The sequence below is a fragment of the Pongo pygmaeus genome, chromosome 19, assembly GCF_028885625.2.
Source record: "Pongo pygmaeus isolate AG05252 chromosome 19, NHGRI_mPonPyg2-v2.0_pri, whole genome shotgun sequence".
NCBI classification, from domain to species: Eukaryota; Metazoa; Chordata; class Mammalia; order Primates; family Hominidae; genus Pongo; species Pongo pygmaeus.
The window spans coordinates 84,672,300-84,686,526 of record NC_072392.2 but is presented as its reverse complement, the minus strand read 5'-3'; the positions used below and the strand labels follow the sequence as shown (position 1 = coordinate 84,686,526).

At 41.1% G+C, this 14,227-nt stretch overlaps 1 protein-coding gene across 2 annotated transcripts in view; it reads right to left on the bottom strand.

Moving 5' to 3' along the window:
• PRKCA (protein kinase C alpha) overlaps positions 1–14,227 on the bottom strand; it is a 501,843-nt gene that overhangs the window by 306,151 nt on the left and 181,465 nt on the right. Inside the window, exon 3 of one of the 2 annotated variants that reach the window (XM_054459602.2) lies at positions 1,415–1,497. The exons of the other annotated variant lie outside the window; for it this stretch is intronic. Coding sequence (XP_054315577.1) covers positions 1,415–1,497 — 83 coding nt within the window. The remainder of the gene's footprint in view (positions 1–1,414; positions 1,498–14,227) is intronic. 2 annotated transcript variants of the gene reach the window in all.

Sequence of the window (14,227 nt, the reverse complement as noted above, 5' to 3'; positions counted from 1 at the left end):
GAGTGACTAAACTGATCAAGCAAAAGCAATTCAGAACAGAAATGTCTACTCTTCTAAGCCTGCCTGACAATATTTTTTATTCAGTTAAAATATTACTTTTCATATAATGGCTGAAGTTTCTCTCTATCCAACATATTTTAGACAATGGTATTTTCCGTGACTTCTTTGTGGATCCTTTTTTTTTTTTTTTTTTTTTTTTTTGAGACGGAGTTTTGCTCTTGTTGCCCGGGTTGGAGTGCAATGGTGCGATATCAGCTCACCGCAACCTCCGCCTCACAGGTTCAAGCGATTCTCCTGCCTCAGCTTCCTGAGGAGCTAGGATTACAGGATGTGCCACCACGCCCAGCTAATTTTGTATTTTTAGCAGAGACAGGGTTTCTCCATGTTGGTCAGGCTGGTCTCGAACTCCCGACCTCAGGTGATCCGCCCGCCTCGGCCTTCCAAAGTGCTGGGATTACAGGCGTGAGCCACCATGCCCGGCCTGTGGATCCCATTTTTAAGTACACAAGAGATGCAACAGAGATCATCGGAACTGTACACAGAGAGGAAATTATGTGTTCACACATGGGCAACTTCAGAGATCACTGTTTAGTGAAACAGATGCTAAATTATTTCAATCAGCAGCAGCATTTTTAACATACACCAAAAAGGCAGCAAGAATCCCCTGGAGTAAACCAGGAGCAGTTTGTTACATTGGCCCAAAGCAATGATGCTCCTATTGGTTTATTTCAGCTTAGAAGTAAACTGAAGGGTGGCAGGGCCCAGTGGCTCACACCTGTAATCCCAGCATTTTGGGAGGCCAAGACGGGTGGATCGCTTGAGGTCAGGAGTTCAAGAACAGCCTGCCAACATGATGAAACCCCATCTCTACTAAAAATACAAAAATTAGCTGTGCGTGGTGGTGCACGTCTATAGTGCCAACTACTCAGGAGGCTGAGGCAGGAAAATCGCTTGAACCTGGAAGGCGGAGGAGGTTGCAGTGAGCTGGGATCATGTCACTACACTCCAGCCTGGGCAACAGAGTGAGACTCCATTTAAGAGGATGGGAGGGGTGGGGAGGGGAGGGGAGGGGAGGGAAATAAACTGAAGAGTGATACATGATCACTGTAAAATTTGTCAACAACTGCATTGTGTTTGTGAAGGCTATTATGATAAATTTGGTGGATTTAGTCAATGCAGCTGCCCAAAGTGGAACAGTACATGCTACCAAGAAATTCTCCTCCAAGAATTTCTCTAAGATGTAGTCCAGAGCTCATATGGGCTATAAATCTGCTCATTAGTACAAGCCAAGCTCTATGAGAATTGAGTCTTCTCATTAACAGTAAGGGCCAAAACTAACAGTTGCACAGGCGATAAAAAAATTAAAGCTCAGAAATCCACATTGACATCAAAGCATGATTTCCAGACTACTTACATCAGTGTCGGGTCCCTTATCCGCACCCGGACAAGAAAAAGTAACAAATTCATGGCACCTCTTGTGGACCACAAAACAGCAAACTGGTAGAGAGAAAAGGAAACTAAAATTAGAATAGACATGATTTAACATACGAGCTTTATTTTCCAAACAGAGATACTTGCTGTTAGAAGTCAATTTAATTTCACTACAGACGGAATCTTATAAACAGCAATCAGAAGGCATTTCATTCTAGAATCAGCAACATTTGGTATTGATTAGACTCATAGATAACAGAGTCCCAAAATGCCAGCACTGACAGGGCCACAAACTGTGGCTCTTACTCTCTGAAGTTGAGGGAGAGGAGAATCAGATTGTAAGACAGTTTCCCAAAGCAGAAACCGGGAAACAAAATTTAGAACATTTTGCACCATCCTAGCCGGGCATGGCGGTTCATGCCTGTAATCCGAGCACTTTGGGAGGCCAAGGCAGGTAGATCACTTGATGTCAGGAGTTCAAGAGCAGCCTGGCCAACATGGTAAAACCCCATCTCTACTAAAAATACACACACGCACACAAATTAGCTGGCCATGGTGATGGGCGCCTGTAATCCCAGCTACTCAGGAGGTTGAGGCAGGATAATCGCTTGAACGTGGGAGATGGAGGTTGCAGTGAGCCAAGATCCATGCCACTGCACTCCAGACTGGGCAACAAGAGTGAAACTCCGTCTCAAAAAATACAATACAATACAATACAATACAATACAATACAATACAATACAATACAACACAACACAATAAAATACAATAAAATAAAATAAAATACTTTGCACCATCCTATAGCAACACACTAACACATACACATATAAATGTATATAAACATTGTATTCCATGGTTGAAATAAAATATAAAGAAAATAACTGATTATAAATGATGTGAGTATCCCTAAATGTGGGTTGCAGGACTTCCTCAGCAACTTAAAAAACTCATTCAGACACAAATGCAATCTACAGAAAACAGACCTTTGAAATGAATCAAAACAATCTTAGCAAACACCTTAACACCTTTCTGTATCTGTGTTTTTGCTACAGATTCTGTCACCAGTTGGGAGAGTTCCTGCAAATTCAGCAAAATCTACTACCCAGTAAATATTTTCAAAGCTTAACATGGTTTTGATAAATAGTCCTGAGGATGAATCAACAAAATAACTGTTATAGAAAGTAATCCCCTAAGAGGTTTTTTTTTTTTTTTTTTGAGACCAGGTCTCACTTTGTCACCCAGGCTGGAGTGCAGTGGGGTGATCTTGGCTCACTGCAGCCTCAACCTCCTGGGTTCAAGAAATCCTCCTGCCTCAGACTCCCAAGTAGCTGGGAATACAGGCAAGTGCCACCACACCCTGCTAATTTTTACATTTTTGTAGAAACAGGGTTTCACCATGTTGCCCAGGCTAGTCTCGAACTCCTAAGCTCAAGCAATCTGCCCACTTTGGCTTCCCAAAGTGCTGGGATTATAGGCATGAGCCACTGCACACGGCCCCCTGAAACGTTTGTATTGATGGTAATAAGATAGAGGACGCAAAAAATAAATGACCTAGTCTCTCTTTGAAAGCTTGAAGTCTAGCTCCAAAAAGGCATCATCTACTACTCTTATCATTTGTTGAATAATAACAACATGTTAAAAAACAGTATACCCTCAGGAATACTAGGTTAGTCATAAGTCTTTACTGCATGCTGTCATTTGATTTTATGTCAGCTCTGAAACCCATGTTGAAATTTGGTTGCCATAGTGGCAGTTTTTGGAGATGGGATCCTTGCGGGGTAACTAGGCCATGAGGGCTTTGCCCTCAGGGGTAGAATTAATGTCATTACAAAAAGGTGAGTAGAGCCCCCTTTTGTCTCTTTGCCCATCTGCCTTCTGCCACATGAGGACAAGGTCTTCCTCCCCCTGGGAGCATGCAGTAAACAGGCCCTTGCTCAATGCTGGCACCTTGATCTTGGACTTCCCGGCCTCTAGAACTGTAAGAAAACAAATTTATGTTCTTTACAAATTACCTAGTCTCAGGTATTCTGTTATAGCAGCAAAAATGAACTAAGACACTGCACAAGGAAGGTTAGAGCTTCCCAAATGTGTGGCTCATACGCTATTTTCTCCTCTCACCAATGATAATACAGTTCCCTGCACATATGGCAGTAGATACAGAAGACCAAAGAGGGTGAGTCATTTCCGTAGGTGGAAGAGGGTGGCAGGATGGCTCAGAGCTGAAATCCCAAGAGGAGCCCAGAGTACTGAGAGGGCTGTGAGTGGCCAGTAAGTTAATGGGTGCAGCACACCAGCATGGCACATGTATACATATGTAACTAACCTGCACATTGTGCACATGTACCCTAAAACTTACAGTATAATAATAAAAAATTAAAAAAATTAAAAAAATTTAAAAAAAAAAAAGAAATTCAGAATAGCCTCGGAAATCACTAAAAGGTTCTGAACCAAGAGTAACACAGACAAAAACAGTGCTTTAGAAGTGCAAATGGTGGTAATAGGAAGAATTCAATAGAATAGATTGAGGCCTACAATGCCTCGTTAGAAGCCTCTTGCATAGTCTAGGTATGAAAGTAATTGGCCATCATCATGCAGGCTGCTAAGAAATGGAAGTAACAGAGGCCAGGGAAATTACACAAGAACGACGAGACTTGCTGACTGACCACACAGCACCATTTACTGAGCATCCTATCGCGTACCAGGCTGTTGCTGTTGTTGTACTGGGTCCCTTCACATGCATTAGCAAATTGAATCCTCCTAACAATGCTCCTTCATGTGCTGCAATATATATATTTTATGGATGGGAAAATGCTGCCCAGATCCCCCGCATCTAGCATGCTGTACAACAGTATAGTGAATGCTTGTGAACGGGAGACAGGAAGGGAGGCAGGGAGGACAGACAGATGGACAGATGGATAGATGAATGAACCAACAAACAAAGGATGGTCTTTCCCAAGGTCGAGTCACCGTGTGATGGAATCAGGATTCATGCTAAGAGTTGCTGGACACCACGGCCCCCTCTCCTTTCATCATGTCATATGCGCTGGCAGGATTTCCAGAGCAGAAAGGATATACAGCTGATGCCAATATTTTTTACACGGGTAACAGGAAAATGGGTACATGACAAAATAGACACACACACACACTCACAAATATACCTACATAGATATACACATATACAAAACCCAGAGGATGAAGATATGTTATATTAGGGAAATAGAATCATGGATAATTCTTTTTAAAGAGTTTTCTTTTAAGGTAATCATAATATAATGTGATTGTAAAAATACACTTTTTAAAGGTACTCATGATACCATTTCACTGTAAAAATATACATTTTAAAAAAGAAAATGCATGCCTGGCATTGAGCAGACAAAGAGCCAGATAACCAAACAGGAACCATCCACAGAAAGGTGACAAGTGGAGATCTCTTAAAGCAAGCATCCCTTTAGAGGGGGAGGTGTGCTGGGTGAGGGATCCTGCTGGCTGCGGAGCATGCTGGCCCCACCTGTCTGCCCTGCACAGTGAGGGGCAGGAGGAGGTGAGTGTGAATCAAAGAAAACAGCCCTCTTGGCTGCCCAGGCAGCACGGAGACACTCAAAGGGCAGTGCTTAGCTCCTACAAGCCCTGAGAGAAGTGGCCTTTCTCCACTGTGTTTCTGCTAAAAGCATCTTGATTGCAAAACTCTCGAAGGATGGATAATAAAGCCGTGCTGTGATGGCACAAATTAATCTGATCTGCTCTCTCTCCCCAGGCACAGAGTCATCTTTCATCCACTGGAATTAGAAAGATAAATTACCAAAGGAAAAAGGTTACAGGGGCATTACTTCCTCATCACGGTTTATTACAGTTGCAGTGTTTTGGTTGGAAAATAAGCATTCTTATTCCCTACTTAATCGTTCAAACATTTGGGCCTTTCATCTCTTTTTTAAAAAAAAACCATCTCCACATTCAGATGAACACTGTTAAGAAAACTCACACTTATCAAATCCCATGGAAGACTAGTTTGCTTTTTGTATCTGTTCTTTCTGTCTACGATTTACAGGTCAATGCAATTATATATCTACAGCTGCAAGTATTTCTACTGTACACCTCAAAAAATCTCTTATGCCAAATTTTATCCTAAGAAGACCCAGGCCCTCATTATCCAGTACAATTTGCAGGGGCAGCAAAAAGCTTTACCTATCCCAAAATAATTTCCTCCTAACCTGCCTTAACTACCCGCTCCCCACCTACCTTACATGAAAGCTTCCCATTTGAAGGACTGGATTCACCCTATGAGAGGCAGACAAAAGGGCCATGTGTTTCCAGACAGCCACTCATAGACACGTTATCTGAGGGATAAAGAGCCCTCTAAGCCTACTTGAAGACTCAAAATTCAGAATGGATGATCTCCAAAGGAAGAAGAAACAGAATGTGCCCAATCCTGGGTGACTAAGGAGAAAAAGTGTAGATGCCCCCTCTCCTCCCCAACATCCCCACTTACCGTGAGGGAAGCAGGAAAGAGGAGCTTGGAGGTTGGCTGATGCTTGCTGCATGCAGCATGTGCCTGGGAAAGCCTGCCCCAGAAAACTGAGCAACAGCCAGAGGTTCCAAAAATCACAGATGGCTGGCCTTGATCTTTGGGTCCAAGTTCCAAACTAAATTGGGTAATGCATATTTTGTAAGATAATCTAATGAAGACATTTGAGAAGTCTTGCTAGCGTCGTTGAAAGAGGAAAAGACTGGCTCAATAAAACAAAAGGATGCATTAGGTTTACCTGGAGATGGACAACATAGGCTTTCCCTTGGCTAAAAATCAGAGCTATTGTTTTTTGTCTTTGTTAAATTTGCGGCTCTAAAGGAATTCATCTCACCATGGTATATGAAGCAAAGGAAATTGGAGTAAAGAGGTAATAAGGTGGTACCTGTTACATAGCAAACCTTCAACAAACGTCTGCCTGACCATGGTAGAAGGAAGGCAACTTAAAGACAGCAGCCACTCAGCTGGAAGGAAGTGGAGACGTGTCATGGAAGATTCTACCCGATAATTGTCATGCGGGCCACTCTTGGTCCTTAAACAAGTGTTTGCTCAAGCAAGCACAGGCTATCCAACAAAAACTCACTCAGAGATGGAGCCTCATCTTCAAAGACTTTGGGTCACCTCTGGTTATATAACCCAATGAGAGGTTTTAAAACAGGACGCTATCCTGCAGCTTCCAGTCACAAAGTAAATCTTCATTCAATTATTTTCTAAGCACAAAATCACTTTCTCTAATCCTCTATGTGATATGCGTCTGCTCCCCAGCAGTGATGGGTGACACAGGAAATGCACAAATCACACTGAACAAATGACATGGTGAGACAAAAAAATAATAAAGACCACAGACTTGGCCAAATAACAAATACTGACATTACCTTAAAACTGAGAACACCAAATCTAGTGATCCATATTCCTTGCTAATCTTGCTTATGGAAGTAAACTAGATGGAAATTATGGAGAGTTTTCACCACTTGTCGAAAGTATATTTCAGGAACAGAACAAGTAACAGTCACCTGTGTTTGGCTCAAGAATTCATACAGCCAGAAGCTCTGGGTCATGCCTGTAATCCCTGCACTTTGGGAGGCTGAGGTGGGCAGATCACTTGAGGTCAGGAGTTCGAGACCACCCTGGCCAATATGGCAAAACCACATCACTACTAAAAATACAAAAATTAGCAAGGCGTGGTGGCTTGTGCCTGTAATCCCAGCTACTTGGGAGGCTGAGGCAGGAGAATCGCTTGAATCCGGGAGGCAGAGGTTGCAGTGAGCTGAGATCACACCACTGCACTCCAGTCCAGCCTGGGTGATGGAGCAAGACTCCATCTCAAAAAACAAAAAAAACCAGGAGATTGAGATCATCCTGGCTAACACGGTGAAATCCCGTCTCTACCAAAAAATACAAAAAATTAGCCGGGCGTGGTGGTGGGCACCTGTAATCCCAACTACTTGGGAGGCTGAGGCAGAAAAATTGCTTGAACCCAGGAGGCGGAGGTTGCAGTGAGCTGAGAGCCTGCCATTGCACTCCAGTGTGGGCAGCAAGAGCAAAACTCCATCTCAAAAAAAAAAAAAAAAAAAAAAAAAAAAGAGTTCTGGAAATGGATGGTAATGACGGTCGTCTAACACTGGGAATGTACTTAATGCCACTGACGTGTACATTTGAAATGGTTAAAATGGTAAATCTTATACATAACCTACTATAAAAATTTTTTAACTTATCAACCTAGAGCAATATTTATGAAATTATAAATAAGAGGAATAGGAAGAGGCAGTAAAAGCCTTGCTTATATAGAGTTTTTATGATTACTTGTGTTCATAATTGAGTTCATTATGACATCAAGAAAGAGTATTTGGGCTGGGTATAGTTGCTCACACCTGTAATCCTAGCACTTTGGGAGGCCAAGACAGGCAGATCACTTGAGGTCAAGCGTTTGAGACCAGCCTGGCCAACATGGTGAAACCCTGTCTCTACTAAAATTACAAAAATTAGCTGGGTGTGGTGTTGCATGCCTGTAATCCCAGCTACTTGGGTGGCTGAGGCAGGAGGATGGCTTGAACTCAGGAGGTGGAGTTTGCTGTGAGCTGAGATCACGCCACTGTACTCCAGCCTGGGTGACAGAGTGAGACCCTGTCTCAAGAAAGAAAAAAAAAAAAGAAAGAAAGGAAGGAAGTAAAGGGAAAGGAAGGAAGGAAAAGAAAGAAAGAAAAGAAAGGATGAAAGAAAGAATCAATTTGCTTCCATTCTATAAAATTCTAAATAAAATCAGTGCTGGCATAAAGTGGAGACAAAGGGAAAATTCAGACTGAAGAGCAAAGGACTCACATAATCTTTGAGGATTAGAGATGTGTTCCTTGCACCCTCCCTGCTCGCTTGAGCACATAATTGTCAATAATGATGGTGGAAGTGAGGCCCCTCAGGCTGCAGGCTTGGCTTTCCTGCCAAACTACTGAGACATTTGGTCACTTAATCTATATGCAAAATGGGTTCATCCCTATTTACACGTAACACGGATTGCTATATTCATTGAGGGGGGGAAATATATATATATATGCACTGCTAAGGGTCATTTTCCATTTCTCCTTTGAAAAATAATTTCCTTTCCTTTCACCCTCAAGTCCATGTCATTTCAAATTCAGGTCACAGGCATGTAAAATGGAACACAGGCATAGAAATTCCCTATTACCCAAAATTAATGAAGAAAAAGCCATTATGTAACAAATTCTGAATTCTGGAAAGAACCTACTAAATATAATAGACTTTGTTTAGAAGAGAAGACTGGTAGCTGAGCTTCCTTGAATTCTTTTTTTAAATACAAAAATGGTTGCCATCACGTGATATGGTTCTAATTAAATTTTGCTTAGCTGGAAGGAATTAATGAAAGGCAACGTCACAGCAGAATATAATGAAAGGAAAATCTCTAAGGCAAGTCAACTGCTTTCAGCTTTGTAGGGAAAGTAATGAAAAAGTGAGCTTATATTATATCTGCATGTTAAAAGAAAATTATTGGTTTCAGATTTGTAACAATGCAAACAGTCTTCTCCTGGGATACACATTAAAAGTTGTATGAGAACAAATCAAATAAATGCGCTCTATCACATATTATAAAGAATGTCATTCTTCATACAGCACCTTGATTCTGCCTTTCAGCATCTGTGCACGTGCTCCCAATGAACTCTTTCAAAAATCCAGTATTCCCAATTCTAAGCAGGTAAGCCTCTTTCCCCCTTTAGAAGATTCATCTTTAATTCTTCCCTTGCCTTCTTTTTCTCTAATTTCAGCAAAGACTACTGAGCATCTTTTGTGCATTCTTTCCTGGTTGGACCTGAGATATACTTTGAAGACACGGCTGAGATTGAATGTGGGATGTGAAGGAAAGGTGAGTCAAGAATGGCCCCCAGCTTCCGGCCAGAGCAATTGAGTAAATGGTGTTACCATTCTGCAACCAAGAGGTGAGCCTTATGATGAAACTGAGAGTACAGAAGACTCAGAGGAGAAAGAAAGAAACCAGATCTTGGCGTCAGCAAGACTATCACCTTCAGACTGCTCAGTCACGCGAACCATTAAATACCCTTTAAAAATGTCATTTTCTTCATTTACATACCATATAATTTAATACACTTGAATCCACAAAGTCATATCATACATGCTTTTATTGTTCACGCCAGTTTGAATGAGTTTTCTGTACTTTCCACAGAAAGAATTCTAAATACTAAAAGGTAAATTGGCAGGTTGTAGAAAATGAACAGAGAAGACCAAGGGGCAAGTTAAGAATTAACTTGGACTTGGGGACTTACAACCTGAGTATTATACGAGCTCAAAGAGGAGAAACTACTCTTCATGTTGTTTAAACAGGGGTTTTATGCTACAGGACATTATGGTCTGGACAAAATTTTGGGGTAAGACCTCCAAAGCACAGACAACAAAAACAAAAACAGACAAATGGGATTATATCAAGCTAAGAAGCTTCTGTGCAGCAAAGGAAACAAAGTGAAGAAACAACCTACAGAATTGGAAAAAATATTCTCAAACTCTTCACTCAACAATTTTAAAAAGGGCAAAAGACCTGAATAGACATTTCTCAAAAGACGACAAACAAATGGCCAACAGGTAGGAGAAAAAATGTTCAACATCACTAATTATGAAGGAAATGCAAACGAAAATCACAGTAACATCTCACCACAGTTAGAATGGCTATTATCAAAAGGACAAAAAAGAACAGATGCTGGTGAGGATGCGGAGAAAAGGGAAGGCGGGGATGCTGCTGGTGGGAATGTAAAGTGGTAGAGCCACTACAGAAAGCACTATGGACGTTCCCAAACAACTAAACACAGAGCTACCGTAAGATCCGCCAATCCCACTGCTGCGTATACATCAGAAAGAAAGGAAATCAGTCTACCGAAGAGACACCTGTAATCCCACATTCACTGCAGCACCATTCACAATAGCCAAGATACAGAATCAACCTAATGCCCATCAACAGATGAATGGATAAAGAAGATATAGTATGTCTACAAAATGGAGTATTATTCAACCATAAAAAAGAATGAAATACTATCATTTGCAGCAACATGAATGGAACTGGAGGTCATTATGTGACATGACATAAGCCAGGCACAGGAAGACAAACATCATATGCTCTCACTCATATGTGGGAGCTAAAAAAGCGGATCTCACAGAGGTAACAAGTAGAATGGTGGCTACTACCAGAGGCTGAGAAGAAAAAAGAGGAGAAAAGGATGAAAATCGGTTAGTTAACAGGTTCAAAAATGCAGTTAGATAGGAGGAATAAGTTCTAGCAATCAATAGCACAGCAGGGAAATTATAGTTAATAACTTATTATATATTTCAAAATAGCTAGAAGAAAAGATCTGTAATGGTCCCAACACAAAAGATAAATGTTTGAGATGATGAATATTTCAGTTGCCCTGATTTTATCATTACACATTGTATGTAGATATATAATAGTTGTACATATTTTGGGGGTGCATCTGATATTTTGGTACCTGTGCACATGCTTCTAATGAACTCTTTGGATGGTATTTTGATACCTGTATCAAAATATCAGATGTACCCCCAAAATATGTACAACTATTATATATCAATAAAAAATAATGAAACAATAAATAGGGGTCTCAATTTGAGAAAAGTATAATAATATGCTGCTACGTCACCCAGATAGATGTGTCAGGCAAGTAGGTGGAAATTAAAGGTTAGAGGCCAAAAGACAACGGGGGACTGTGGACCAAGCCATGAGAGGTGTCTTTATGGTGAGGGAGAACTGCAAGGCGAGTCCTGGAAACACCCAAGTTTTGTGGTTGATGGTAGAAAGGATGAGGCTGTCTGAGGGGTGGGAAGAGTCAGGAGAGAGCAGGGGGGCTGGAGAGGGCTGAGGGAAGAAAAATCTCAAGAACAGTCAGGCAATCACCAGTATAAAAGATTCCTTACAGAGCCAAGGAGAGAAGATGAGAATGGTGATGGGATGTGGTCATTACTCGTCCATGATGGCCCAGAAGCCACACACTTAGAAGGTTGCAGATGATGACAGCGACACGTCTGCCAACAGATAAACAGTCTCCTTCTTTTGCTTATTTCAACTTATTCCCATATTCAACTCAGAACTACAATGAAACAGATTTTTCTCATATCGACTAAGAATATACATGAATGAAATCTTGAGTACCTGTAGCATAAAAGGGTATGTGCTTTATGGAAACAACAACAACAACAACAAGAAAAAAAACTCTTCAAGATAAGTATATGACAAATCATGCAAAAATACGTAAAGAGAAACCCAAAGGTTTGCTTTTGAAAACTCAGATCAAGCAGTGTTTGGGGGCTGACTTCAGAATCATCTGATGAGTCCAACTTTCCTTTAATCTCGTAAGGGCATAAAGCCTTCATCACTTTGCAATACAAGCTTCATGTCTTAACACCCACAACCCAGTGTGCATGTCAGGTTTCCTCATTTTGACCCTAAAAAATAATTATTGCAACACTTTCTACACAAGGGTTTATCATGACTCTAATATCAAACTTCTCTCTGCAGTATTTTTAAGGATTTTATTTTTTAGTCTGGAATTACTTAAACTGGGGTTTGAGAGTGAGTTGCAAGGAGCAGAGGAGGCTGGACTGGGCTTTAGGACTGTATGCTCTGCCTTCTCTCTCTCTTGCCTTCAAGTCCAAGGCCTCCTCAGTGTAGCGGAACAGGACTTGTTCCCCCTGCTTCAATGTCACTCACATCTATAAGCATGTAGGTCTGCCGGCAGTATGGACATCTGAGACTGCAGTCTCTTTCTTCAGCAAAATGTGTAGCACTTTAAGTTTCACAGCAACCCCAATCTTCTCCCAAATGGCAGGCAAAACAAAGTGTGGTTCCAGAATTCTGAGAGGATGGAAGGTAGTCAAAACACTCCGAACTCAGGCTTCCATTCTCACTTAATGCAAAAGAAGAATGAGCTCTCACAGCATGGATGAAACCTCTCCACCTCGCTAAGGGCATAAGCACTTAGCACATTAGGACAGTCCTGCCTCTTGGTGGGGTTGCAGACATGCTGCACAGGATCTAAATGTGAGAGAAAATACCCTGGAAACTGTGAGAAGCAATGTACCTTTCAGGGTCTTTTTATTTCTTTTTTCTTACCTCTAGAGCTAAATGTGTATTTTTCTGAGCGTGTCTCTGTATCTTTCTATGCAAGGTTTTGGGGGAGCATCGTTCATTATTTTATTCATTCAATTATTCAGCAAATGTTTACTGATGTACACTCACTATATACCAATTCCCTATAAGGTATGAAGGTAACTGGGGGACCAAGACACAGTTTCTGCCCTCGAGGAGCTCAGAGTTTAGTTAGGGAGGGAAACGTGGTAGGGAGGGAAATGTGTAAAGGAACTGGTGTCTCTCACATCCTCTCTCTTCCCATCCCCACCCTCCCCACTCCTCCTTTATCTACTGCTTTTCCTTCTTTAAATTAATTACAATGTAAAAGCCAAGGTGTATGTCCTAATACTTATCATTAAGTAGTTTTACCTTTCTCCTCAATTTCAACAGTAAGAAAGTATGACATTATATTTCTCTAACTTAAAAAAAATTACACAAGTGAAATAACAGGATATCTGCAATTCCTTAATAAGACTCCAGCAAGAAAAACATGTGGAGAGAAGATGGATGAAACAAGATTGGTAATAGTTGACAATTATTAAAGCTGCAAGAAGAGTATATGGTTTTTATTAAACTATTCTCTCTGCTTTTCCAGATACATGAAAATGTACATAATAAAAAGCTAAAACATAAATACATTAGTTAGATTGTATTTTACAAATGTGGTCAAACTCTTTTTCACCATTAGCTGAAGGACACTGGGAAATTATTGAATCACTATGGACAAAGAGCTGGTCAGAAAAAAATAAGAGAAGAAACCTGAGAAATAAGTTACTTTTATATGACATATGTCAAAAACAGTCCCCCAAATTCTTTCATATAATTTAGGATCTGACAACAGTTGCCTTTCTTGATAGTCTCTGATAACACACTCAATGCAATTTACTATTATTTCTACCCATCTCTCCTACACAGAATTGCCAAATAAAAATGTCATCTGATTATTTCAGGTATTAGCTATACTCTTAGGAGTTGAACTGTGATATGGTTTGGCTGTGTCCCCGCCCAAATCTCATCTTGAATTGTAGCTCAAATAATTCCCACGTGTTGTGGGAGGGGCCCAGTGGGAGACAACTGAATCATGGGGGTGCTTTCCCCATACTGTTCTCGTCATAGTGAATAAGTCTCACGAGATTGGACAGTTTTATAAGGGGTTTCCCCTTTCGCTTGGCTCTTCTTCACTTTCTTGCCTGACACCATGTAAGACGAGGCTTTCGCCTTCTGCCATGATTGTGAGGCCTCCCCAGCCATGTAGAACTGTGAGCCCATTAAACTTATTTTTCGTAATAAATTACCTAGTCTTGGGTATGTCTTTATCAGCAGCATGAAAACGGACTGATACAAATTATCCCCATAAAATTCATGTTGATGTTCTAACTTCTAGTACCTCAGAATGTGATCTTATTTGGAAAAAGGGCTGCTGCAGATATAATTAAAGAAGATGGGGTCACACTGGCATAAGGTAAGGCCTCTAATCCAATATGACTGGCATCCTTACAAAAAAGGGAAATTTGGACTGGGTGCGGTGGCTCACTCCTGTAATCCCAGCACTTTGGAGGCCAAGGCGGGTGGATCACGAGGTCAGGAGATTGAGACCATCCTGGACAACACAGTGAAAC